This window comes from Rosa chinensis, chromosome 6, assembly GCF_002994745.2.
Source record: "Rosa chinensis cultivar Old Blush chromosome 6, RchiOBHm-V2, whole genome shotgun sequence".
Lineage (NCBI taxonomy): Eukaryota > Viridiplantae > Streptophyta > Magnoliopsida > Rosales > Rosaceae > Rosa > Rosa chinensis.
Window position 1 is genome coordinate 69,124,465 of NC_037093.1, and position 27,600 is coordinate 69,152,064.

General features: G+C 37.2%; 4 protein-coding genes across 4 annotated transcripts; 2 read left to right on the forward strand and 2 right to left on the reverse strand.

Moving 5' to 3' along the window:
- The first annotated feature begins 3,906 nt into the window (after positions 1 to 3,906).
- On the forward strand, positions 3,907 to 5,196 carry LOC112168840 (acetylglutamate kinase, chloroplastic). Its single transcript, XM_024305767.2, has one exon. The coding sequence runs from the start codon at positions 4,093 to 4,095 to the stop codon at positions 5,083 to 5,085; it is 993 nt and encodes a 330-aa protein (XP_024161535.1). The 5' UTR covers positions 3,907 to 4,092; the 3' UTR covers positions 5,086 to 5,196.
- A 153-nt stretch (positions 5,197 to 5,349) lies between these two features.
- Positions 5,350 to 6,863, forward strand: LOC112171845 (ethylene-responsive transcription factor CRF6). The gene is made up of 4 exons (XM_024308961.2): positions 5,350 to 5,917; positions 5,967 to 6,145; positions 6,225 to 6,354; positions 6,409 to 6,863. Exons 1-4 carry the CDS (start codon positions 5,471 to 5,473, stop codon positions 6,736 to 6,738), a joined length of 1,086 nt encoding a protein of 361 aa, XP_024164729.1. The 5' UTR covers positions 5,350 to 5,470; the 3' UTR covers positions 6,739 to 6,863.
- A 128-nt stretch (positions 6,864 to 6,991) lies between these two features.
- Positions 6,992 to 11,458, reverse strand: LOC112173579 (DDT domain-containing protein DDR4). Its single transcript, XM_024311237.2, has 11 exons — positions 11,074 to 11,458; positions 10,870 to 10,980; positions 10,100 to 10,186; positions 9,816 to 9,853; positions 9,653 to 9,734; positions 9,349 to 9,455; positions 9,107 to 9,266; positions 8,946 to 9,038; positions 8,676 to 8,799; positions 8,235 to 8,277; positions 6,992 to 7,774 (listed from the first exon to the last, which is right to left on the reverse strand). Exons 1-11 carry the CDS (start codon positions 11,260 to 11,262, stop codon positions 7,177 to 7,179), a joined length of 1,632 nt encoding a protein of 543 aa, XP_024167005.1. The 5' UTR covers positions 11,263 to 11,458; the 3' UTR covers positions 6,992 to 7,176.
- Positions 11,459 to 19,118: 7,660 nt separating this feature from the next.
- LOC112171846 lies at positions 19,119 to 19,724 on the reverse strand. The gene has a single exon (XM_024308962.1). It carries the CDS (start codon positions 19,722 to 19,724, stop codon positions 19,119 to 19,121), a length of 606 nt encoding a protein of 201 aa, XP_024164730.1.
- Positions 19,725 to 27,600: the final 7,876 nt, after the last annotated feature.

The following is a 27,600-nucleotide window of genomic DNA, read 5'->3' on the forward strand; positions in this document are numbered from 1 at the left end:
CTTCAAACCCAATGAAAGGCCCAATCTTTCGAAACCCCATTTTCCTTCACTCCCTGATGTCACCAGCAACAGTGAAAAAGCAAAGACCTTTGAGAATCTTCCGAAGCTGCCGTTGATTTCAGCCACCAACATTGGAGTTGGGTACGAAGAAGCTGAAGATTTGGAAGGCAAAGTGGTCGGGAAGATGAAGAAAGCCGAGGCAAGGAGTGACAAGGAGTGGCGATGGTCGGGATCGCCGATCAATCGAACAGCGACGAGGACGTTGGAGTGGCTAGATCGCCGATCATTCGAACGACGACGAGAACGTTGGATCGCCGACTGGAGCTTCATCGTCGTCTTCAGGTTTGGACTGCATCTCCGGCGCGGCGATCAGAGAGAGAGAGACAGACCGGAGGTGGAGATCATGGGGAGGAGAGAGACTCAAGAGAGAGAGAGAGAGAGAGAGAGAGAGTGGAGGTGGAGATCGGGGGGGGGGAGAGAGAGAGTTTGGGAAGGAGAGAGAGACTGATAGGAGATGGATGGGTTTTAATTTAATAATAGGGGCACAATTGTCAAAAGATGTTAGATTTGGGTAAATGGGTTAAAAAAACTCTTAGTGGAGTAAGTGGACAATATTTATGCTGAAATTGGGTAAGTGGTCACGGCTATAAATGCATTTAAACTATTTTTTCTTCTATTAATAAATAACATAAATTCAAAAATAGCTAAAATAGAGAAAACTGATGCAAACATAGTTTAAAAATGATTAGTTGTAATGACTTTTTAGCTACTTAGGCTAAATTTTGACTAAATAATGGTTAATATTGCTAAAAATGTTTGTAGTTGAAATGAAGAACATAATCAATATACAAATAAATCGGATCAAGACAAATTTTGAGTGAATTAATTGGTACAAAACTACATTATTTCACTATGTACCGACAACGAGGGATTTAGATCATTCGCCTGGTATGCAATGTAATTGGTATGCTATCTAATTACATTATATCTATAAGAAATGTTATTCAATCTATATTTTATGAGATTTCTTTAAAAAAAATAAAAATCTATATTTTATGATACTTTATTTACTGCGGCGGCGGCAGCTGGCTAGAGTTTTCGGCCCACCTGAACTTGCAAATATTTGCTTTATTGGTCTAGGGTTTCAACTGGGTTGTGTTGGAATGGGGTGGGCTTGGTTGTCTTCGGCCCACCTGAAAATTAAGATTTTTTTTTTTTGGTCATGATTGCTCTTTTCTATAAGGGGAATATGACTATATTTATATTTTTTTACAAGGGTCAAGCTAGTATAAGAAAATGAAGGGTCTCTGTCGTGCTTGTGGGTGGTTCATGCATGGGCCGGAGGGGTGCACTCAGTTTCTTGTTCAACAGTTGCGAAGTCAAAGGCGGTGGCAGAGGAGCAGTTAGGGCACCTAGTGTGGCCGAGTGGGTTGCCAGCGCAAGGAATTGGTAGTGCTGGATTGCAAGCTGGGGTGGATCAGATACCTCAGTCTCAATCTGATGGTGCTAAACTGCTAATTAAGGAACGTAGGGTTTCTAACCCTAGTTTGGTAGTAATGGCAGAAGGTCAAGGAAGGCTAGGGTTTTCATCCCTGGTGAAAATGATGACCTACAGGCTATTCTGAGTTGAGAACTGGCGGCGATGGCCCTACCCTCACTAGTGGTGGATAAGGATTCTGCATTGACAACACGTACTTTGGGTGTACGACATGAGGCTTAATTAGAGCTGGTTAGGTCAAGGAAGCGACCAAAAATGGCTGCGGTTCAAGCTTCAAAACCGTTGGATATGTAAGATGGTTTTGATCTTCCAAACACAAATGAGGTGGTGCACATTTCACCGACTAAGAAGAAGAGGGGTGGCCAAGGGGGCGTAAGAATAACCATACAATAGCTGCAAGAGGCCCTAAACCTAAAAGAAAAGATTTCCTTTAGGCCATCTCCAACCGGAATGGCTAAAAATAGTCTTGGGGCTAAATTTTAGCCCTGAATTGTAAACTATTCATCGATGTGACATCAACCATCTCCAACATGTCAAGGCTAAATTATAGCCCTAAAATATATTTTAACATTTTGGATATGTTTTATATATATATATATATATATATATATTCTTATTTTTTATCATATTTTTACTTATAGTAATTGAAATCATTTTTATGATAAAAAATATTTTTAAAGATGTTTTTTTTTTTAAGATAATCAAAAATATCTTTATTTATGAGGAAGTAGAAAGAAGATGTGAAAAAGAAAGTTGAGGTGATATGCATTTATAATATAAAAAAAATGTAAAAAAAAAAAAATCAACAGCTAAATTACGTCAGCAACAACTTGTTGCTGACATCATGCATATGTCACAGTAGAACTCAACGGTGGGCCTCTCTTTTCTGATCTCTTTGGCCATAAGGGCTAAAAGGCTAACTTTGGGGCTAAATTTACCTATCTCTACTCACCTTTGGAGTGAATAAATGAATAGAAATGGAAAATTTGAATCATAAATAAGAAGTACTAGAAACAAAAATAATTTATTGTATCATCACATGAAGACACAAATGTAGTACCCTATACAAACAAACATAGAATTCAGCTTGTTTTGAATTTCGCCCGATCTGAAAAATTGAATTAAAAGAAACAAACAATCATACAAGTATACAACCCAGGTAAACTCATACAATAAGACGCCCACGTCTGCTACCTATATTCTCAAAGCAAATGCAACCGAAACAGATAAAACCATTTACATAGAAGTTCATTGATCGATGACCAATCGTTTGCAGACCAGAAAGCTTGTTGAAAGTCCCATAGAAACCACCTTCTGCTACTGGAATGTGACCGTTTTCCTGATATTTGGACAACCCACAGAGTTGAGATTCTGCAGTAGCCGGTTTCCATACTCAACTGGCTCATGGACATATTCAAGTGATGGGACAGAGATACTAGACGTTACAAGAGGCTGCCCGCCACTGCCACCCCAGTTCAGGTCATGCATGTTCAAGCAGCCATTCAAGCTCACGTAAGTGTGTACAGAAAGATAGAAGCTCTTCAATAACAGACTGACATAGGGTTCCATAAGACAATCCAATTCCTGTGGAGCTGGAAGAGCCCCTTCCCTGTAAAGAGGCTCCAGGTATGAATCAGGTAGATACTTGCATGCTTGTAATTTTAAAACCTGAAGATGAAGGGGAAAAAAATAAAGGCAAGAGTATATCTACCTATAATCTGGTTTCAAATAAAGATACATGGTGACACATGAGACTCAATCGACATATTACTGACTGGATTACAATTTTGGTCCTAGTTGTTTGGGTCATATTCATTTTGGATCCTGCAAATTCAATTTGGGGAATGTCCACCCTGTAGCTTCCTGTCTTTAGAGTTCTGGTCCAAATCATTAACACTATAAATTTAAAAAAAAAAATGCCAAAATTCAACTAAATCAATTCCAGCACCCTGTCCTTGACTGATCAACTCAAGAATAAAAGTTGACATTACATTCAGTTAGTTTTATTGAAAGTGTTAACAAATTACAGAATAAGCACAACCGAAATTACAAAAAATGAAACTGAGGAAGTAAAAGGAAAATCTATACTCCAGTTATTACTAGTATGGGTTTAGCAGGGTTTAGGAATTAGCTTTAGCTTAATGCAAGCCTCAAATACTGGCTTCAAGCCTCATTAAGAAAGTGTGTGAGAAATCAAGCACAATCAAATTTGGAAGCCAGCGCATCAGAACCAACAAAAAGGGGCAAGACATTAGAATCAAAGTTTAACTGAGATATATGTACATAAGCAATAGCCAATAGCCAATAGCCAAACCCAACATGGCTCGTGCTTGGCACGTGCTACAGCCCTCTGCAGAGTCAAAATTAAAATCATAAAAGAGTTTCACACTCGAGTTCACTGAGTCTTTCTCTGGTTTAATAAAAGGAAAAGTCACAAACCCACCGACCAGAGGAGGGAGGAAGCCTCCATCATCATCCAAATCCACAGATTCTCCAAGACCAACCCAAATCCCATTTTCCCTCTCAATTTCTTTCTGGATTGAGGTTCTCTTTCTCAATCTAAGAGATCAGAAGACCCTAGAATCAAACTCAAAATGTTGGCTTCTAAAACCCACCCTTGTCCATCTCTGATCTCATTCCCTCCTTCCCCAAAACCCCGCAACCTCACCTTCTTCCGCCCCAAATGTCCACCGCACTCGCTCTCAATCAAAGCCCAACACCCGGCTCATACCACTCCGGGTCAGCTCCGGGTCGACATTCTCTCCGAATCCCTACCCTTCATCCAGAAATTCCGAGGCAAAACCATCGTCGTCAAGTACGGCGGCGCCGCCATGAAGGACGAGACCCTCCAGGCCACCGTCGTCAGAGACCTCGTCCTCCTCGCCTGCGTCGGCCTCCGCCCCATCTTGGTCCACGGCGGCGGCCCCGAGATCAACCTCTGGCTCAAGCGCCTCAACATCGAGGTCAACTTCCACGACGGCCTCCGTGTCACCGACGCGCCCACCATGGAGATCGTCTCCATGGTCTTGGCCGGCAAAGTCAACAAGCATTTGGTCTCCCTGATCAACCGGGAAGGAGTCAAGGCCATCGGCCTCTGCGGCTCCGACGGCGAGCTCATCACCGCCCGCCCCGCCCCCAACGCCGCCAAGTTAGGGTATGTCGGCGAGGTGGCGCGCGTGGACCCCGCAATTCTCCGGTCTATCGTGGACGACGGCCACATTCCGGTGATTGCGTCGGTGGCGTCGGACGGGTCCGGTCAGCAGTACAACATCAATGCGGACACGGTGGCGGGGGAGATCTCGGCGGCGCTGGGGGCGGAGAAGCTGATCCTGCTGACTGATGTGGCCGGAATTCTGGAGGACCGAGAGGATCCGAGTAGCTTGGTGAAGGAGATTGACATCAAGGGAGTGAAGAAGATGATGGAGGATGGGCAAATCGGAGGTGGGATGATTCCCAAGGTGAGTTGCTGCGTCAGGTCATTAGCTCAGGGAGTGAGGACTGCTAGTATTATTGATGGCCGGAAACCCCATTCTTTGTTGCTTGAGGTTTTGACTGATGAAGGAGCTGGGACTATGATCACTGGCTAAAACTCTAAAACCCTAAACCCTGAGTCCTGAGTTTTCTTTGTAACTTTTATCAAGAGTTGTAATGACTAGTTTGAGATTATGAGTCTAATGAGGATTTTGGTTTTGGTGAAATTTTGTTTTTGCTTGTTTTTTCTGTAACTGTGCAAACTCCATTGATTGATTGGGGCAACTTGATCATCTGATATCAATCGAGTTGTATTCTTCAGACTTCATTTTCCGGCTTCAGTCGGCTTTGGAGACGCAAAATGTGCTTCTTTTCGAGTAACCGAGAAATTGCAGCTAGGTAAAGCCTTATAGCTAATGAGATAAACCCCTGATATAAACCCTTCTCCAAGAATGAAGAGCCAGATATACAACCAGAGAGACCTCACTTTCTGATTCTGAAATGATGCCTGAGAGTTCAGACGGGGATAGACAAATGGGCAAGAGGCCCAGAGTTGATGATACTTTGGTTAAATGGGACAAGTACAATGAAAATTCTGATTTTGCAAAAGATGGATTTGTCAATCGAATGCCACATAAAATGCCAACCACAGGAGCTAGAAAGGGTTGTATGAGAGGAAAAGGGGGGCCTGAGAATTTAAATTCCAGTTATAGAGGTGTTAGCCAGGGGATTTGGGGCAAATGGGTTTCTGAAAGTCGAGTGCCAAGTAGTAATACACATGGTCTGACGTTGAAGAAGGTTGCTCGTTCATGGCTTGGTACTTTTGATACTGCTGTTGAAGTTGCACTTGCTTATGATAAAGCTGCAAAGGCCATGTATGGTCCTGTGGCTAGGCTTAACTTCCCCAAGTCTTTGGAAACATCAATCTCGGATGAGACCACAGAATCGTGATAATGCGTCTGAATTTGAGGATAGTGTGGATGAAGAGCCAAAGCAGGAAGATGAGGTGTTTGATGCAACTGTAAGAGAGCCTGTAAATGAGTGGCATTGGGAAGCTGACAGTGTCAAAGGTGAATTACAAATGGAGGACGAGCTTGTTAATAATGATGTAGAAGTTGAAGAACTGGCTATCAACAATGTAAGGGAGTCTGTAGATGAATGGCATTCAGAACCCAAGTATGTGAAATGTGAATCGGAAACTGAGGAAGAGTTTGTTAAAATGATATAGAAGTTGAAGCACTCGCTATGAACAAAGGGAGTCTGAAGATGTACGGCCTTGGGAACCCAAGTATGTGGAATGTGAATTGGAAAATGAGGACCAGCTTGTTACAAATGATGTTGAAGTTGAAGCAGTCACTACAAACAATGTAAGGGAGTACGAAAATGTATGGCATTGGGAACCCAAGTATGTAAAATGCGATTTGGAAACTCAGGACTAGCTTCTTCAAAGTAATGCTGAAGTTGAAAGACTTGCTATGAACAATGTAACAGAGGAATTTCAAGCTGGGAGTTATGTTGGCAGCTCCAAGCATTGGCATGATAATCATTTGGATAATTATCTTCAGGTTGGGAAATTTGATTCAGTACCTAATGAGAAGCCTTATACTAATTTGGACTTTTCGGATATTATTTCGAGATACAGTAATGATTACTTAGACACTGAGCTTGCAGATATGAAGTGCAATCCAAAAAATGATTGCAACCATTCAAATGATGTTACAGTTGATACCCCGGTAATGAGCAAACCCATGAGAAAAAATTTGCTGTGATTCTGGAATCTGGAGACAACAATCTGCATAACCGATAAATGTGGCAAGCAACAATCTCCATATATTCTGATGGAAACCGAATTTTCATTCGAGTCCTTGATATCATTTTATGAAACATTTGTAGGTGTTGAAATGAGTTCAGTTTGTATAAATAGGATATGAATCAATTTTTACATAAAAAAGAAATAGAAAAAATAATGAAAAAACCAAGAAATTGCAGCTCATCAAAAGGAGAAAAGAATTGAGAAACAGATTTCGCAAAAACCAGGCTGCATACTGCATTAAGTAAACATCAATGTCTGAAACTGAGGGATAATACCGTGGGTTACAAAACAAGAGCTCATATTGGATTTACAAAATTGTGTTTTCCGTAGTACAAAAGTTGAGCATCTTCCGCTATATACCTACTTGCATGACAGGTTTTGCTTCAGGATACTTCTAGCTTTCACTGACTTCTTCCGGATCGGTATCTGGGGATGGGTTTTCATGCTCTGAGGTCTCACTGTTTTCATGTCCCCCTGAGTTTTCATCCTCAGAGTCTTGGATCACAAGAGAGTCAAGGGCAGAGTTGCAGACAGGTCTTTGTCTCGACCTATTCTTAGCACCCAAGTTCCTGTTTTCCACGACTTGATGACTAGTGCCTCCTGCTAGTCTTGTACTCCAGCGGACACCAAAAGCTGGCCATTTTTGGGAAATTTTATCAGTCTGAGCATTGTTCTTCTCTTGCTTAGAATTGCGTTTGTCACTGAGATCACCATCTTCTTCTTCATCATTATCCTCATCCTTGGTGCCATCCCAATTGTTATCATCCTCATCATCAGCAGCATCTTCAAGCATGTCGCTTTCAGTGTTACTAGAATAGTAACCAGAATCCTGATCATCCTTCTTACCAGAATGGTTATTATCACTGTTTGTGGAATCACTTTCTTTATCTGAATCTTCTGAATTTGTGTCTCTTTCTGGGGCATCATTGTTAGCTTTGTCATTTCTTCTACTCTTCCTTTCTTGCACTTTCTCTTCGGTAGTTTTCCTCTTACTGTACCAAAAGTAAAACTAATCAGTCAGAAAAATTGAAAAGAGGAAAAGAACAGATGATGTCATGGATAGGATCCTATCAAGATTTAAAAACAAGTTCTGGAGTCATGAGCAGACAAGAAAGAATTTAAGAATAAAATGCTGCATAGATCCAGAAGTGGACATCCAGCGGTGTGTAACAGAAAGAGTACAATATGCAGAAAGGGTAAAAGATCTGAAAATATTATTTTATTAGGAAACTTTAGCAATTGATGCAGGTCTGCAGTTTCCCTTCTAATAGGGCAACAATACCTTTCCCTACCACCCACAAGTGAAAGAGTGTGCTTCTCTCTTCTCTACTTTCTGTATGTGAGTATGGTGTACCAATTAAAAATTGTATAACAACACTACCTACAGAAGCCATAAAGCAACAAAGAAGATCATTTCTTCGAATGCAAAAGGTAGACAGTCAGATATCTTACTTTGTTACTTTTATAGCCTCATGAATGACCCGGTCATAATCATCTGCATATTATCCAAAAGAGTGTATTTTAGAATGTAAGGACACAAAACAAGAAAATAACGAAGTCACTGTCATGATACCAGTATGCGTCGACAACAAATTGAGGATCATTGCTTATTCAAACTTTCCAAGTTTCTAGTGAAATAGCTCTAATTTCCCAGGCATTATATTGAAAGGATATTAGTTAAGGTAGTATGTGATCCAATTACTATCGTCCATATAAATTGTAACTTACCATGTATGGATTATGGAGCATTCATTATAGAGTTATAGACCATAAACTTCTCAGACATGGGCAGCGTTCAATTTATCATACTGCCACAATGACTTCGGGTTTACAAGGAGACTATTAAAATTCAGCTATGACTCAGGACACATACTCACAAAATTTGCACCCTACCAAATGTGTAGTTGACAGGCCTGCGGTTGCGACAGGAACGTGTAATTCCAGCACCATAGAAATTTGTTAAAAGATTCTGCTGCCTCTCTTGCCTTTGTTTCTTTTTCAGTTCCCTTTCTTTTTTCTGCATAATACATCAGTTTTTGTATGAACACCAAAGTATGCAAGAATAAGACTATTAATAAAGTTCACTGGTAAATTGCTACTAAACTGCTAATGATTAACCATGCATTCTTATAATTAATAGCCACAAAAAGATAGCAAATTTACCTTCTGAAGTTTCTCAAGAGCAGGAATAGCATCAGTTTCAATAGTCTTAGCAGCACCACGTTCTCCTGCAACTTTGCTTGATGAGAGTTCATCCTGTCATTACACCAAGGAATATTTAATGATGGACTTCAGTACTGGAATAAATAAAAAATTTGACTTACCATAACCTTCTGAAATTCCTCGAGATTGGTTGCTAGTGTTTCCCACTGGAAACTGATATTTGGTAGGTTCAAACCCCCTTTTCCCCTAACTTTTGTCTTCGATTCAATGACAGTTACTTCCTTGTATAATCTATGACCTATTATTGTATTTCCATCATACCTGACATAAATATAGAAAGTGATATAAAAACCAAATTTGCTATTAAACACATGAAATTCATCGTAACATATCAAAACATTACCAATAAGAAGTTCTCTTGTCGTCTCCTCCTATCTTATCTTTGCGGAATGAAGAAATTTCAGTTCCTTGTTTCAGAGCATCATTAATATAAGCCACTGCATCATCTTGCTGGATACAAAAAGATTGAGTTAATTATTTCACACAACCAGAAACTAAAGGGAAAAACAGAACAGACACCTGAATATACTTGGAACATGTATTGACATGTTCAGGCAACAACAATTGGTAACATAAAGCTAGGATATCCGGTAGGCACACCACTTGACATTAAGAAACAGAAAAAATAATGACAAAGGAGTAAATACATCGGCTCGGAGTTCACAGAGTGCTTTTAACATTAGTAAACGCTCTGTCGGATCAAGTCCTTTATAACGTGCTATCTCCTCTCTGCAGGGAAAAGAGATTGCCTTTAGTTGATATCACTTTTTGAATCATATTATATATAGTAAATCTAGCTTGTTTAAATACCCTTTAGCTACCACGAGTGGAATCTCCCCCTCAGCAACCTGCAGTAATGTAATCACATACAGCTGCAGGTTATATGCATACTAATACAAAAATACCTACTGTCTACAAAATTTGTGTACCAAATTTTCTTCACCAAGTGGCTAATTATCAGGAAAAAAAGAAGAAGGCAAATTGAGCTGAATAAACCTCACTTTTATTTGAAATTGCATATGGTACGGACAAACTAAGCAAATTTTGCAAATAAATTTGGCAAGTCTTTCATTTTCCATACAAAAAGGACTCACCCATGGCCACCAAGTAACAAGTTTCTTACAAAGAACAGTCACCCATGCATCAGAACCATCCAATGTTTTACTTGCTGGTGGTATTCCCTGGAAAAACCACAGGTCATAGATTTTATGAGATGAAGATGATCATATGTGTAAAAGGAGTGAAAATAGACATAGAGGAAAATTCAGTACACATAGAGATATCAGACCCAGTTGAAAACAATCTAACTGTCCCATTTGTGATCTTTGAAACCACTACATTCCCTTCCTAGTTTAGTAATAAAAGCTAGATTCCAACTGTGTAAGCAAAACCCATAATAATTTGTTGAAACAAGCAATATGGAAGAGCTCAACTACCATACTCCTGCTTCATTTCAATTTCAGGAAACATCGTTACCAGGCTGAACGTATGTGGTAAAATAATCAGGCTACCAGTTAAATGGACCAAACGTGGTTCAATTCAATCCATCAAAGGCACAATTATACCAATCCACGAATCTCTCTTAACAAGCAAACGAAACCAGTAGGCATAATTTCTTCTTCTTCACTTCATTACATCAGAATTCCACATATAGACAAATTATCATATAGTGAGAAGGCCAAACACAGCAAACTGTAAATCACTTTGGACAAAAAGCATTAACTTTTACATTCACCCACAACCCAGATGAACCCTTGGTCACACATTGTGAGCAAAACAGAGACAATGTTGTGTTTTGTACACAATTTCATGGCAAACAATAAAAGCAAGCTCATAAATACAGAAATAACGAAGAACCAAAAACCTTTAAAATCGCAATGTGAAGCTGAGCAAGTGAATCGTTTGGGGTTATCAAACCCATCTCGATCTCTTCCGCTGATACTTTAGTAAGCTTCCCAATCACTGGCTCAAACACCTAACAGAATCAAAATCCAAAATCAAAAATCAAAATCAAAAACACACACAAACATCAATCTCACTGGGAAACCCAAAATAATAGGATCTTCACCGTCAAAAAGTTGATGACGGAGGCTAGCTCCCATCGCTTACGAAGTTTCGCAATCTCAGCCTTGAATGGATCCTTTTCCTCTTCGTCCAAAACCACCATCTCTACGTCTTCCTCCGCCGGCCGCTTTTGTTTTCCGGCGACCTCCGTCGCTGGCTGTGCCACGCGGCTGGACCGCCGAACCCCAGCCATATTGAGATGTTGAGAGAGAGAGAAGGGTGTGAACCTCGTTTTTGGGAGGGAGTGGTGATTTTCCCGCCTAAATGTTTTACCCACAGATCGTGGTTAAGGTTACATTTCTAGGTTAAATTTGAGGTCCGTCTTTTGGATTCTCAGACTCTCTCACTCCAAACGCAGCGTTTTTGCAAATGCATATGCACCTACAGTGCAAGAAGGAATTGTTCAAAACTCGTATGTCTAGCCATATTTTGCTTATGAAGAGGAATTCATTTATCCACATTTTCAAAAGGAAATTTCACAGGCCAGCATCATATCAGAATTGAACTTCAACCTAAGACTAAACTGATGACACGTTTACTTATATAAAAGGAAAAATAATCATGAATCAAAGACAGGTGAAATGAAAAAAGAAATGAATCAGTATTGATTCTAAAGAATTTAATTCCTAAACTCATCTTCCCCCTTCGTAATCAAATTCCTGATAAAAAGGTGGGACTAGGACTGTCAATTCCGACACGACCCGATAACACGACTCGAAAACAACACGAAATAAAGCCGCACTATGACCCATTTAATGAACGAGTCGGTTGCGAGTCAACCCACCAACAAGAAGTGAACTTGTATGACCCGTTTATTAAATAAGTCGGGTTTTATATTATATATAACACGCGTAGACGATCCATTTAAAAAAAACAATATTATATGTATATAAAGGTTGAATAAGTCTTTTTCTCACTTTAACTAGAGTTACCACTTCGCCATTAATACTATAAATTCTCTAGCAATGGCGGATTCATATAGAGGCGAGATTGATTCTCAAAAAAATATATAGAGAGGTGAGATTAGGCACTTGCTAGAATGTTTTTTTTTTTTTTTTTTTTTTTTTACCTTGGATTATATAGGTTGGTTGTAGGCAAGGTATATAAAAATGGCGGAAATAGGGCAAAACTAGTTTGAACTAGGGAAGATGACAAGCTCTAGGAGTTTTTTTTTTTTCCTTTGATAGCAACGCAAAATGACGTCGTTTTGAGCTTTTCATTTAATAATATTGAGAGGCCAAAACGATGTCATTTCATAATCAATTTTTTTTTTTTTTTTAGGATCATTTCATAACCAAATATGAGAAAGACAAAAATTGACGCATTGTTTAAATAGGACATGGAGTCGTGGACGTCTGCGACTTATACAATATTTGTGTAATTGTTCTTCGACTTCTTCCATCAAATCAAAAACAATTGTTCTCCCAAATTCCAATTATACAGAAGAACTTACATCTCTCTCTATTACTATTCATTGAATTCATTTGGCAACTAAAGATTGAAAATTTGAAAGCTCTTATTTTGTGCTTCAATTGATCAATTGAGTCTTCCTTCACAAGTTTACGGCAAGTTACAATTCATTCTATAACCTATTCAAAACTCATAAAATTCAGATTAATTTAATAGTCTTTTTATATAAATTGCAGGTTCTGTTGATTTTTGTGACTATTGTGATCCTTGAAATTGACCAATTCACAATCCAGTAAGTTTTCTTCTTTGTTTTTTTTCCTTTGCTATGTGTGTTCTATAACCTAAATTAAATAACTCAAAACACAACAATATAAAATTAAGAGACAACAAAATATGAATTACTGATTTTGTAATATTGTATTTGTATTCAATAGAGATATATATATATATATATATATATATTTTTTTTTTTTTGTACTTGTCGTTTGATGATGCTTTGAGTCTTGCCTTACCTGAAAAAAATTCCTTGATCCACCACTGTTCTCTAGTGAATTTAATCAATGAGAGTTTCTATTGGGACCTCCAAATTTGCTCATTTGACCTCACTCTATTATGAATTATTAAATGACATATTTAACCCACTATAAAATGACAATTAAGGACAATAATTATACCAAAAAAATATTATATTTATTTTATGTAGACTTTCCAATTCAATAATATTAGATTGTGTTCCTTATTATTTTCCTTATCTATTTTCATTTTCCAATTTCACTACATACTCATTAAAACATTCATACATATATATATATATATATATATTTAATAAGAATTAAAAATATGATTAAGATCATGTGACATAAAAATGTATGATATATATGTTGAACACATATTGGTGAGGGAAAACAAAATAAATTCTCTTATGATTTATGACCTAAATCTAAGTCAATCCATTATATTTGTGAAAAATAAATAAATAAATAAAAATTAAATAATTGATCATGTGGTACAAAAAATACATAAAAAAATTTAAAAAACAAATGATTTTCTTTTTTGTGAATAAAAACAAATGATTTTTTTTTTTTTTTTGCACATCTAAAATAGAAAAAAAAATTTAACCAGAATAATTCATGGCATTTTCTTATTGATTAGTCATTAATTTTTGAAACTCAAGTTTGATCAAGAAATGTATATTTAGTTAAGATTTATAGAGTGATTAGATCATTGAAATGATATTTTTTATTTTAAAGATAATAATTTTTTTGCAAATTATGAGTAAGGTTATTTGAGGAAGTTTACTAAGGTTTAGTAAGTAAATTTAGTATTTGAAAATTTGATAAGAGGTGTAAAAAGCATAGAGGTTCAGTGAGTAAATTTAGAGGTTCCAATAGAAAAACTCTTAATCAATTTATGTGTTTTTTAAGTTAAATGGGTCGCAATGTTAACCCTTAAATGGATCATTTTGTCCCACACTACACGACCTATTTATTAAATGTGTTAAATGGGTTGAAAATTGGAAACCCGTTTAATAAATAGGTTGAGTTTGTGTTTAAATCTTCGACACGATTATTAAATGGGTTGGTTTGGGTTTGTCTCTTGTGACGCGACAGATACCAAGACCAGACACGAACCTAACCTGACACAATCCATTGACACCCCTAGGTGGGACCTACACCATTCTGATTCCTTCATGTGTAAGTAAACACATAAATACTTTTACCTGAAATCATTCTGATTCCTTTATGTGTTAGTAAACGCAATAATATTTTTACCTTGTACTCATTTCCTTCAATTCCAAGTAAGTAAATGTGCCCTAAAAATGTATGAATTGTATTCCCCAAAATTACAATTATCATTCCCTAAATGTGAAAGTAAAAGTTGTGTTCATTGATCAACCTACAAATATAATTAAATTATATATTTCTATTGCTTTTGGTTTCAGATGATTCTACTATCTTATGTAACAATAACAATATTGTTAAAACCATGATGCAGCAACTTAATAATCACAACATAAAGATCAAATCATAAATATACAAACACATACTCAATTACATAAACGTATGAACAAGATATATGCAGAAGAGAATTCCTAAATCTTATTAGGACACCCACCTGCATCCACACTCTTGATTCCATCCAAGATAGTCTGACCAACGGCAACCATGTTGACATCCATTTCTGCAGATGATAACCACAACAACTTACCAAGGAAAAGTCTTCTACCTTCTACTACTATTTAACCTCACTCTATGGAAATGAACTGCTTGTTACTCGTAGTAGAGGCAGGGACTTCTCCTGCAAATATATAGGCATCAATCCAAAGAGTCCTCTCTCCATAAAAGAGTCCATGTTATCTGCCTAAACTTATCGATTAGGAGATTTAAGTTTATCACATTAACTTGATGTTAACCAGGTAAAGTTAACTTGAACTTCTAACTCCTATTAAGAGATATACATTCTCAATAGGTAACTAGATAGAGTTAAAGCATTATATTTCTTGTTATTTATCTTAAACTAAATCAGTTATCATTTACTTAATGCTATGAGATAATGTGAAGTCCATATTTTCCAGCATTCTCCCACTTGGACTCACATTGTGTAAAAGCAAGATAAATGAACCATAGTTTAAAACAGATAACAACTAAAATGTGCACTGAAATATAAGCATACCCAAGATTCATTCAGCTTGGTCAAAATGCAGAAACTAATCCAAGAACCAAAAACTAGAAATGATTAACATAACCACACTAGTTGATGACCACTTATCATCAGCTGCTACAAATCACATGAGCTCAAAATGTGATAATAAGGAGCAGGTTAAAATTGTATATCTACTTATAAAATTACTTGATCACTGTCCTACTGCATTGATTTTGTAATCTTCAAAATCACACCAACTATTTATGCACACCAGTGGACTTGATAGTCTGAATACTTAATCTGTAAAACTTGCATAGCATAATAGTCCACTTGATAATATACACAGACATAAATATTTCAATAGTCATTCCAGCAAATCAAAATGGTACCAAAACAGTATAAACTGGAATTCCTCAACTTTATTCATAATTTGCAAAAAGCAAAGTTTACAAGTGAGCTGAAATTAAAATAACTGAACTAAGGAACATAGAATACAGAATCTAAAAATTTTAAGACTAGTTGTGACTCCCACTGAACTCAAGTTTCCAATGCAGATAGAATTCTCATATTTCTTGCATGCTTTTGAAATGCTGAAACTGATAAGGCTTTAGTAAAAGGATCTGCTAGCTGAGAATCTGTATCAACATTCAAGAGGCTCACTTCTCCATGTTTCACTCTCTCTCTCTCTCTCTCTCTCACACTATAGTACTTAAGATCGATGTGTTTTGAATTGTTCGACCTTTTACTATTCTTGCTAAAGAAAACTGCAGCCTCATTGTCACACAAAAATTTAAGTGCATCTGAAACTATAAAGCTTAAAACCTTAGTTTGCATCAGAAATTTTTTAATCCAAATACCTTCACAGACTTCTTCATAAATAGCTATAAATTCTGCTTGCATGGTGGAGGTGGATATTAATGACTGTTTCATGGTTTTCCATGCCACAGCCCCTCCTACAAAATCTGAGTTAGTAAAACCGATTAATTCCAAATGTTTCACTTTTCTGTAAACCAACATGTGGTTCCTAGTTCTTTGAAGGTATCTAAGTATCTTTTTTCCAGCAATCCAATGTTCTTGACTAGGATTAGACTGAAATATGGATAATAAGATACCTACTGCAAATGACAAATCAGGTCTAGTACATACATGTGCATACATAAGGCTACCAATTAATCTAGCATAAGGCTTACTGTCACAATCAGAAACACTCCCCCCCCCCCCCCCCCCCCCCGCCCCCCTTTTAGAACTTGTGTTCTTGGTAAATTTATCTTCTTTGGACATAGGAACTTCACCACATGCATAGGTCTCCATTCCAAACCTTTTCAACACTTTGGAAATGTAATTTTTCTGAGATAAACCTAGGAGACCTTGTGTGCTGTCCCTCTGAATTTCAATTCTCAAAACATAAGATGCTTCACCTAAGTCTTTCATATCAAAATGATTAGATAAGAAGGTTTTAGTATCCTTGAGTAATTTCATGTTACTGCTAGCTAAAAGAATATCATCTACATGCAGTATAAGAAAAATGAAATTATTTCCTACTGTATTCATGTAAACACACTCATCTACAATGTTCTTTGTGAAACCAAAAGATGAAATTACTAAATCAAACTTCTTATACCACTGTCTAGAAGCTTGCTTAAGTCCATAAATTGATTTCTTGAGTTTGCATACAAGATTTTCTTTTCCAAGTTTCAAAAAACCTTCAGGTTGTTTCATGTAAATTGTTTCATCTAAATCTCCATTCAGAAAGGCTGTTTTCACATCCATTTGATGGAGCTCCATGTTATAATGAGCTACTAAAGCCATTATAACTCTAAATGAATCTTTAGTTGAAACTAGAGAAAATGTTTCTGTGTAGTCAACACCCTCCTTTTGTGTGAAACCTTTCGCTACCAGTCTAGCTTTAAACCTTTCTATATTACCCTTTGCATCTCTTTTGGTCTTAAATACCCATTTGCTCCCTATAGGTTTGTGATTTGGATCAGGTTTTACAAGTTCCCACACTGAATTTTGACTTATGGATTCAAGTTCAGCTTCCATGGCCTTTTGCCATTCTTTAAATTCAGTTCCCACACTGAATTTTGACTCATGGATTCAAGTTCAGCTTCCATTGCCTTTTGCCATTCTTTACAAGTTCAGCTTGTTTAAAATTTGATGGATCATTATCCTCTGCAAGATTTTCATCGAGTTCTTGCAGGTAAACAATATACTCACTGTCATGTCCTCCAAAAGTGGGTTTCTTGACTCTCTGAGACCTTCTAAGTTGGGGTTCTGGTATGATTGGTTGTTCTTGTTCTAAAGGCATGTTTTCAGGCAACTCACCTGTTGGTTCCTCAACTTGGGGCTGTAAATCCATAGGTTCTGCTAAATTTTGATATGTGGATTCATTATTTGTGGCAATAGTAGTTGTTTCTTGATTCTAAAGTATAGGTAAAAAGATTTCCAAATTTTCATTTTCTGTAATTTCATCGAACTCTAAAGAAAGATCTCAAAGCTTGTATTACATACTCCTTCATCTAGAAATTTTGCTTGACTTGTCTAAAAAATTCTAGGCAAGTGATGAACTGCATAAAATTTGTAACCCTTGGATTTCTCACAATAACCTATAAAATTACAACTCATAGTTTTGGACTCAAGTTTCTGTGTTAATGCATTAGGTAACTTTGCCTCAGCTTTGCATCCCCACACATGGCAATGATGCAAGCTTGGCTGCCTACCACACCATAGCTCAAATGGTGTCTTATCCACTGATTTACTAGGGGACCTATTGCAAATGTAATTTGCTGTTCTTAAAGCTTCTCCCCATAAGAATATGGGTAAACCAGAGGTGCACATCATGCTCCTCACCATATTTAAAAGAGTTATGTTTTTCCTTTCTACTACTCCTTTCTGTTGGGGACTGTATGGGGTTGTATACTGAGTCTTAATGCCATGTTCTTAAAGGTATAAATCAAAAGGTCCCTTTTGTTGGCCTGCCTCTGTATACTTTCCATAAAACTCCCATCCCCTATCAGATCTCACTACTTTAGTTTTATTTTCTAACTGTAGTTCCACTTCAGTTCTAAATATCTTAAAAACTTGAAGTGACTGTGATTTTTTTGATAAAAGATAAATGTAGCAGTACCTAGAAAAATCATCTATAAATGTGATGAAGTATACATTTTCACAGATAATCTTATGTTTAAAAGGTCCATAAATATCTGTATGTATTAATTCTAAAAGCTTTTGACTTCTTGTAGCTTGTTTCTTTCTGAAATTTGTCAACTTGCCTTTATAACATTCAGTACAATCATTTAGATCAGGTAAAGTTTTATTTTTCACAAGTGTTTTCAGTCTCTCTTTCGAAATGTGGCCTAACCTTCTATGCCACAAGTTTGCAGATTTATTATTGAAGATAGTTCTTTTAACACCTACTGTAGAGTTGTTTCTTAAGGCATTTTCATTATTTTCAATCAACAATATTTCATGTTTAGCAGCAGAACAGTTTAATTGCAAATAATCATGAACAAAAACACCACAACCAAGATATTCAGAACCCTGAAATAATTTTATTCCACTGAAATCAATAATGAGTTTGCAACCAATTCTAACTAAAAGAGCTACTGAAAGCAAATTCCTTTTTTAAGAAGGAATATAATAGACATTGTCCAGAAAAATAAATTTCCCTAATCCTAAATCTAGCTTCAGAGTTCCAATGGCTTTAACAGCTACCCTTGCCCTATTTCCTACACAGACTTGGACATCACTTCTCTTTGGTATCCTCTTGTTTGTTAAACCCTGCAAGGAAGTAGTAATGTGTATTGGTGAGCCTGAATCTATCCAATAAGAATGAGGTGCTACATTAATAAAATTAATTTCTAAGGAAAATACAGAATTTGGAAAAGACTCACCCTTCTTAATCATCCAAGCCTTAAAACCATTGCATTCTTTCTTCATATGCCCAAATTTCTTGCAAAAATAGCATTTAAACTTAAATGGCTTCACAGCCTTTGCTTATGCAGGTTTTGCTGTAACTTTAGTGTTGGTGGTTTTCTTCACTTTAAGCTTGTTTTGCTTTTTCCATTTTGGTTTCTCAACAAGATTCACTGTAGTAGTTGGCTCTTTTTCCTTCTTAATTATATCCTCCTCATCCACACATATAGAGATCAACTTATTAAGGTCCCATTTAGTTTCCTGTGCATTGTAAGTGGTCCTGAGGTTACTGTATGTGTTAGGCAGAGAGCAAAGCACCACACGCACAACCTGTTCATCCTTAACCCTCATATCTAGGTCTCTCACTCTAGCATTTATCTCAATCAGCTGCATAATATGTTCTCTCACACTCCCATTTCCAGAATACTTTAGCTCATTAAACTTCTTGGAAAGCCTAGCCCCTTCTGCCTTGTCACTCTCCCTGTATTTGTCAGCTATAGCCTCTAGAAAATCCATAGCCAGTTCAAGTTCCACTATCGACCCTCTAACAGTGTCTGACATGGTACTCCTAGTAACATTTTTGGCCTGCCTATTGCACTTATACCACTCTTTGTAGTACCTCCTATCTTCATCAGTACTCTCAGAATCTAGCTCAAGAGGCTGTTCCTCAATCAGACAAAGATCCATGTTTTGATGCATGGACAAATAGAATTCAACCTGGTTTCTCCATTTTCTAAAGTTCCAGCCATTAAGCATCTGAATATGTCCTAGAGTCACAACAAAAAGTCCTAAAACAAAAGAAAATAATTCTGTATAAGTTACTGTAAAAATTCCTTTCTGTGCACAAAATTTCATCCAAAAGTATGTGTTTCAAGCACAAGGTCTTTATAAGACAGAGATTAAAAGCCATTTAAAACAGTCACAAAATGCAAAACACAAAATTAAACATAGAATTCTGAATTAACATTAAATAACACTTTTGTAGCATAAAACTCAATGTTCTAAAGTTCTTAATCATCATACTATATCCATCAGAAACCAGTTATACAATGAAACAGTCAACGTCTTTGGACAAGAAAAGCTTCAAGGTATCAAAATAGGTCTATGTGTTTACATATGATGCTGTTATGTATTTAAGATTACACAGTGAACAACTTCTTTGGAAGACAAAATATAAGTGTAACTTTAAATACAGAAACACAAGTTTGATTTTGTTAAGACTTGAAATCCTCCCTGGCCAACACAAAATATATGTATTTAAGATTACACAGTCTTTCTTCTTGGAATCCTCCCTGGCCATCGGCACATGGTTTTGTGTGGTTTCCTTTCTCTTTTCAGGTGCAGCGCTATTGTATGTTTCAAATTCTGCTTGTGCGTGCCTAATGGCAATGGCCATTAACTCATCATAGCTTGCTGGCAGATGGTGGTAGATCTCGTAGAGGAAATTTCCTGGCCTACATCTCTGCCTGAAAGCCATCTCAGCCAGTTCCTTATTAAGATCCCGACACTTGGTTGTAGCCATTTGCCACCTATTGACAAAAGATTTTAGAGTCTCACATTCTTCTTGGTGTATCTTTAGTAGCCCCGTGGGTGTGTGAAACCCATCATTATGCAAAATGAACCGTGCAACAAACTTGTCTGCTAGCTCTTTGAATGATCCCACCGAGCTGGCCGACAGCTCGTAGAACCAACTTAAAGCTTCCCTAAAGAGTGTTTCCTAGAACATGTTGCAACATACCTCATCAGAATAACCCTTGGCACTCGTTTGTGAGCAAAAAGATATAGGTGTTGGTAAGGGTCACTAGTTCCGGTGTAATAGATCTTGGGTGATTTGGTTGCATCTGATCGTTCCGCATTTCGAACCGTTGGAGTAAAAGGTCCAATCCTGTCCTCATAGGTGGTAAAAGGACGCCATGCTTCCCGACTCTTGCTGGCCTCAACCCTAGCTTAAAGGGCAGCGAGCGATTAGCTCATTTTGGATTAAAAGTATAGTATTGGGGTCAGTTGCTGGTGGTATAACTTGTGCGTCTCTCCTTGGAGAAGGTGGTGGAGGCATTCCTCTTAGGATCTCTGGGTGGAGCTCGACAGGCATGTGCATCATTCTATGGCCAGTCGTATTGATGAGGGGCGGAGTGGCATTTGTACTCCCTTCGATGGTGGGTACTGATGTTGATGCCGCCGGTGTAGTAGGTTGTGGTGCCAGAGCGAGAGCTCGAGCGAGGGCCTCATTTTGTTGCTGCCTTCTGCCAAGTGCGCGAGCCAGCGCTGTAATCTTGTCATCCAGCTATTGTAACCTTTGTTAAGAGATGAGGTTTGTCTCCGATCAATCCTCTGCTACTCCCGGTCGACATGGCTTTGTTCCTGGAAAGCCAGAATCTCAACCTGTATGGCTTTAATTTCTGTAACAGGGTCAGGAAGGTCTTGTAACAGTGAGGAAATGTCACCTACCGTTGGATTCAGAGCTCCCCAATCGTGGGTTTTGATCTTGACATTAGGTACCTCCCTGCCATATGTTCCTGTGGAGAAGGTGAGTGCTCGGGCAACATTTCTCTCGGCGCCTCCTGCCTCTTCTTGCTAAGCTATGGTGTCAAGTCAGTGGTGTTACATGAGTTCCCATAAATGGCGTCAATGTTTTGTTTGTTTCTCTGGTCTAGCTTGATAGAATGCGGTACCCATAGGCAAGTATAGAAATGGCTCTGTATCCCTATCAAAGGAAATACACAATGTCAGAGGGACAGACCGAACTTGTCAGTTTATACCTCTCTAATGCTTAAGTAGAGTTATGTATGTAATTTGACAGAGCAATAGTCAAAGACAAGGAGTTGTTACCTTTATTGGAGGTAGTTGAACTTGACATATATACTCTTGACAAGGGAAGAGGTTTCCCTTTTCTTTGATATGGGACGCAATCCCTCACTCCTCGGGTTATACGCTCTGATGCAGATTCTGGTGCATACTTTGGGAAGCCATTCCCAACTTGGTGGTACCTATTGCAACCTCCGGTGTTGTCCCTTATGGACACCACTATGCTGGGTACCAGCCTATGGTCTTGGGCTATCCTCTCAGTGGCTTACCGAACTGTAGTGATGATATGAAGTCTATGTGATGGGTCCAAATACGTACTGGTATGTACAAAAGGTATTCAATTAAGAAGATTGATTTGGTTGTTTAAAATGAAAGATTAAATGTTGATTTTGAATTTGATATGACCCCAGATTGGTATTTTTATTTGATATATGCGTGTGTGTGTGTGTGTCTGCCGAATAAGAAAAGAAATTTCATTTCATATTTCATTTTCTAATAGAGAAGTTTTAAATACACACTCCTTACTCAATATACCTACCGTTTAATATATATAATTGACCATATTAATTACTTGTCTTAGTTATTGGGAAATCCATAAGGATTTATTATTGTTCCCTTCAAATAGATCCTTAGAAATAGATTTTGTATTATTTGAGTTCTCATCCACCAAACAACCTATTGATCAAGTATAAAAATTTGAGTCAACATTCAACCAAAACTGTATCAGTAGTTTCTCTACAATGCTGGAACTATGAAGTTGTCATTGGATGGTTAAACAAATTAACAATTACAAAATTCAATATCTGTGATGTTTTATGTTAGATAATAAATTGACTAATCATAACTTTCAGAAGAAAAAAAGGACTAAAAAATGGGAATAAAGCGATATGTTTTAAAACATTTAATGCCATTGATTTGGGGATCTGGATTTTGGGACTGTTTCAATTTTGGAATCTTTCTGATTTTGGGAGAGTGGCATGTTTGGTAATTTTTGTAATATTTGAGTGTTTTGCTTTAAGATGGGCTGACAGCCTGTTTCAATAATTGGCCGCATGAGATATTAGTTTTAGACTCTACTATTGGTAAATAGTAGTGTTATTTTGTAGTTATTGGTAAAAAGCTCAAATAAAAACTAGTATGATAAATCTTCCAAATAAACCTTAGAAATAAATTTAGGCTAGGGAGGAAAATGCGGAGTGCTAGGGTTTGAGCGAGGCAATAGATTCTTGGGGGCTTGTCCGGCGACCCCCCGTGTCAACGATGGTACTATGCCTCGTCGGTGCGTGGTGGGTGCAGCCGGACGGGCTGCAATTTCTTTGGATGTTCTGGCTTTCTCAGGGAGGGAGACACTGCACAAGTCTGAACGTTTCTGAAATTGGTTGGCTCTCACATCCAATGACGACGTCGACGGGAAGGAGGACTCAATTGCGCCGCCTCATTCTAAGCTGATGGCTGGGTGGAAGATCATGCCTTCTAGCCTCCGATCGCGCAGTTTTAGTCTCTGCCTTGAGGTAGATTGTTTCATCAGTGGGGCAGCAAGTCCTACATGGATCTGGCCCAGTGGGATGGAGTGGTAATGGTGACCGCCCTCTTCTCGGCGGTGGAGACATGGGCTGGTGGATAAGGGTTGATCGCAGGTGTTAGGAGAGGAAGTGGAGCCTATGGATTGGCTGCTGGATAGAGTGGCGGTTTGTGATTGATGCTAGGGAACCTATGTGGGTTGGTTTCAGACCGGCGATGGTTGTTATCGGAGGATTGATGTTGGCCGATTGGAGAAGTGAAGCGGGTTGTGGTGGTTTCTTTTCATGTTTTATTAGGGTTTTCTTTTTTGGTTTAGTTTTTTGGTGTAGTCTAATAAGTCCCTACTCTATCGAGCTAGGGTATTGGGGTCTTGGTATGGTAGTTGTATCAGTTCATTCACAACGACTCAATTTACTATTAGTACTTTTTTGTGGTCAAAGTAATGAGGAAAAGCTCTTGCACATGATCTGGCGGTTTTGGGTCATGGTGTTGAAGGTAGTAATTTTTGTCTTGAGGTTGGCTATGAGGAGGTACTTTTACTCCTGGAACAGTGTGGATGAGGTGCCATTGATATGGCGTTATTTCCGGGGACTACATGTATCTCTCTCAGTGTTTTCTTGTTGTCAATGTGGTAGTGACTTGCTCTTGCACGTGGTCTGGATGATTTGGGACACGGTGTTGATGAAGGGGAAGTGGCTGTTTGTAATGTTGGCTGCTAGGATTTATCATGACTCTCGGAAGTGGTCTTATATTGTAGCCCGAATTGAGGGGCGATTAGTTTGGTTAGGGGTTGGGCCCATTCGGCTCATGGATGTCACTGTGGTTGACAGACCCTTAACTAGGGTTGTTTTTAGGGAGGAGAGTGGGGAACTTATGTCCACCACTTGTCGTTCCCAACTTTGTAATCTTGTTATTTTGGAATAAAAAGTTTTTCATTCTGAAAAAAAAAAAAAAAAAAAAAAAAACAACAACAACAACAACATGTGCAATAAGAAAAGAAATTTTCCAACTATACTTCATTTTATGATATATATTATCTTTTTGATCATTTTATTTAGAGAAATTTTATTAACACATCCCTACATACTTAATACACATTGAAATTTTTCTACATTTAAAATCAGATTATATGAGTATATGAAATGACTAAAAAGACATCCATATTAGAAAAGGAACTATAGTTGGAATATGTTTAATAACTTTTAATATTGTTATAAACTACGCATTACAAAATTCTTATGATTGTTCATATTGCTTTATGATAATTAATAGATAGAAAGAAAATAAAAACTACTATGATCATAGTAGTTTTTGCTTAAATTAGTTAGCTTCCCAAAGTTCAATGGGGCACTCACTCACACAGAAATCTTCAATGCTAGCTAGTTTTTATGGACCAGGGAATCTCGATATGACTTTGTAATTGATTCTATCACCGTCGATGACCTTAGTTTTTCAACTGACAATGTAATTGGACGTACGTACCTTTCGAACGTACATCATGTCTATCACTAGTACTTGATTAATTGATCGTCCAAAAACCCTGTGGAATTTAATGTATTAGTGATCTTTCAAGGTTTTCAAGTTTCAACCCACAAGTCTAACGTAAATCAACATTGCATAATTACAATACAGTTGCAAACACAAATGGGATGGAGCTACTCCATCTCTAACCACAAATGGTATATAAATATATATATATATATATATATATATATATTGTTACTGTTCATATATACTGATACTGATTGGTTCTAACAATTCAAATATGTATGATACCAGTTCTCTCATTCTATATCTCTTAATAGTACTACCATGCATCATCACCCTTAGCATAATTAATTGTACTTGTGTAGATGCCATAGCTACTTACAATGGCGCATGCTTATGCACCAAAATGATCAAGAACATTCCAAACCACTCACAGATATCTGCCAACTGCCATAGTCATAATCTTCTACAGTTCTGCAACCACTCACCTGTCTCACCATAACAACATCCCCCGCGCCGCCCCCCCCCCCCCCCCCCAAAAAAAAAAGTTTATCATTACCAATCTCTAATCAATTTACTGATTGCTTTACAAACCCATAACCCTCGCATTCCAAGTTTCTTTAATTACCACCACTATCAGATTCAATCAGCACAACAACTTTTGATTATAATAGTTATAGGCTTATGATCATTCTTATCTTCCATCACAAAAGCATCACTTACCAGATTGAGTGGGTGTCGCCATTCATCAAAATTTTGTCAATCTGGGAATATAGAAAGGTGGAATGAAAGAATCAAATATGTTAAATTAAGTTAAGCAGCTCTGGTTAAGTATTGATTAGCATGGGAAATAACGTACAGAAGATCAAACGATAGTTAGCAAATTAAAGGCATATTTGCGAGTAAGCTCATACTAATTAGAGACTAGGTAAGATCTCTTTGCTTTACATGTTGCACTCTCGAAGTATACGGTGCAATGGTGTAAAATCTTAAACGGATTGCAATATATGAGTTTGTATTAAATCTTATATATATATGTTCTGAATTATATGATCGATTATATCATTTTCTTTGCAAATGAACTTATATCACTTCCAGAATAACTAATAACTATATGTGCGCATTGACATATTGTCATTGTCCTCACACATATGTAGTTTGTTTTGACTATTTTCATGCTAACAAAAGAAGAAATAGTTAATTACATATAAGTGCATATTTGAATCTTCTTTTAGCCATAAGGCCACCAACTATTTTTTTCCCTCATAAGGCCATTAGAATAAAAAAGGTGTTAAATTTTAGATATAAAAATTAATATATTTACATAAATGCCACTAGAGTAAAAAGTTAACAATCATCCTTTATACCCTAAACCCTAACCCTAAACCCTAAACCCAACAAAAATAAAACCCTAAACCCTAAAAATAAAACCCTAAACCCTAAACCCTAAAGTAAAACCCTAAACCCTAAACCCTAAAGAGGCAAGTAGACAAAACAATTTAGGTGGCCTTATGTGCACAAAACAATTTGGGTTAGTTTTCTTAGGTAGAAGGGTAAAATGGACAGAGAAAAAATAATTTAAAGAGGCAAGTGACCTTATGTGCACAAAACAATTTAGGTGGCCTTATAACTAATATAAGTCTCAAAGTGACACTTGTTTGTAATTTTCTAAAGAAGAAAAAGCAATGGCGCATACGAAACTGGAAACCGGTGAACCATCAAATTTGCTGGCAAGCATAAGCCTTAATCTGAGCCACACTTGGTTGTAAGATTAATATATAGTTTATCAAACAGATTTTTGATCAAAGGTGTAATTAATGATTATTAATAATTAATTAAGAATTATCAAATAAGAAAATTATTAATTTGTACTTGGGCTAGCAAACCTATTTTATTAATAGCTAATGATGATTGCTATTGATATTCAATCAAGTAATTCAAGTAGAAGAATCATCTTGATTATTTATGGTAAGTTCAAGTAGAAGAATCATCTTGATTATTTATGGTAATACAAATCAGAAAATTTTTCTATGCAGCTGGGGTGCAAGTAAACTAGTAAATCCAGCAGATCTAAGTCATTGATATTTATAAGTATTTTCGTTTTAATAACCAAAAAATATACTTGATGTTATCTAACCGTCCATTCTTATTGGTATAAGTACACGTCCGTGCACTGAATACTCTTTCATACAAATCTAACACAAATAATTAACGAAAAAGAATGTTAGTTATTTAACTTATTTAAGGATAAGAGATTATTAACGGAAAAAAAAAATTATTGGTATTTAAGAACATATTTCCCAAAAATACAACATTCTCAAAAGAAGAAAAAAAAAATCTCTAAAAATGGGGTAAATGGACAAAATCCCAAGAAAAAAAGGAATCAAGGATTATAAATTCATGCTAATAGTGCAAAGATCGAGTACTTGAACCTCTGGTGCGGATTGGAAAAGTGCTAGAGGTTTTAGAGAAATCCATCAGTTCACGTTCTGGTGCGGAGGGAGCCCAAAATTTTCAAAAGGAGAATATATATATATTCTGCTGAAAGAACAAATTGAAGGACTGATATGGGAAAATTCGATCCGTCCTCAAATGTGCTGTGTCTATCGTATCCAGCATGAACGTTAGAAAGAGTATGAGGCCAGAAGCCAAGAATTCCGGCCAGCATCTGAAGTAGTTAGTAACTTAATATCAGGAGCAGTTGAGGACACTTGAGCACAACAACACTATGCCTTGACAATGCATCTGA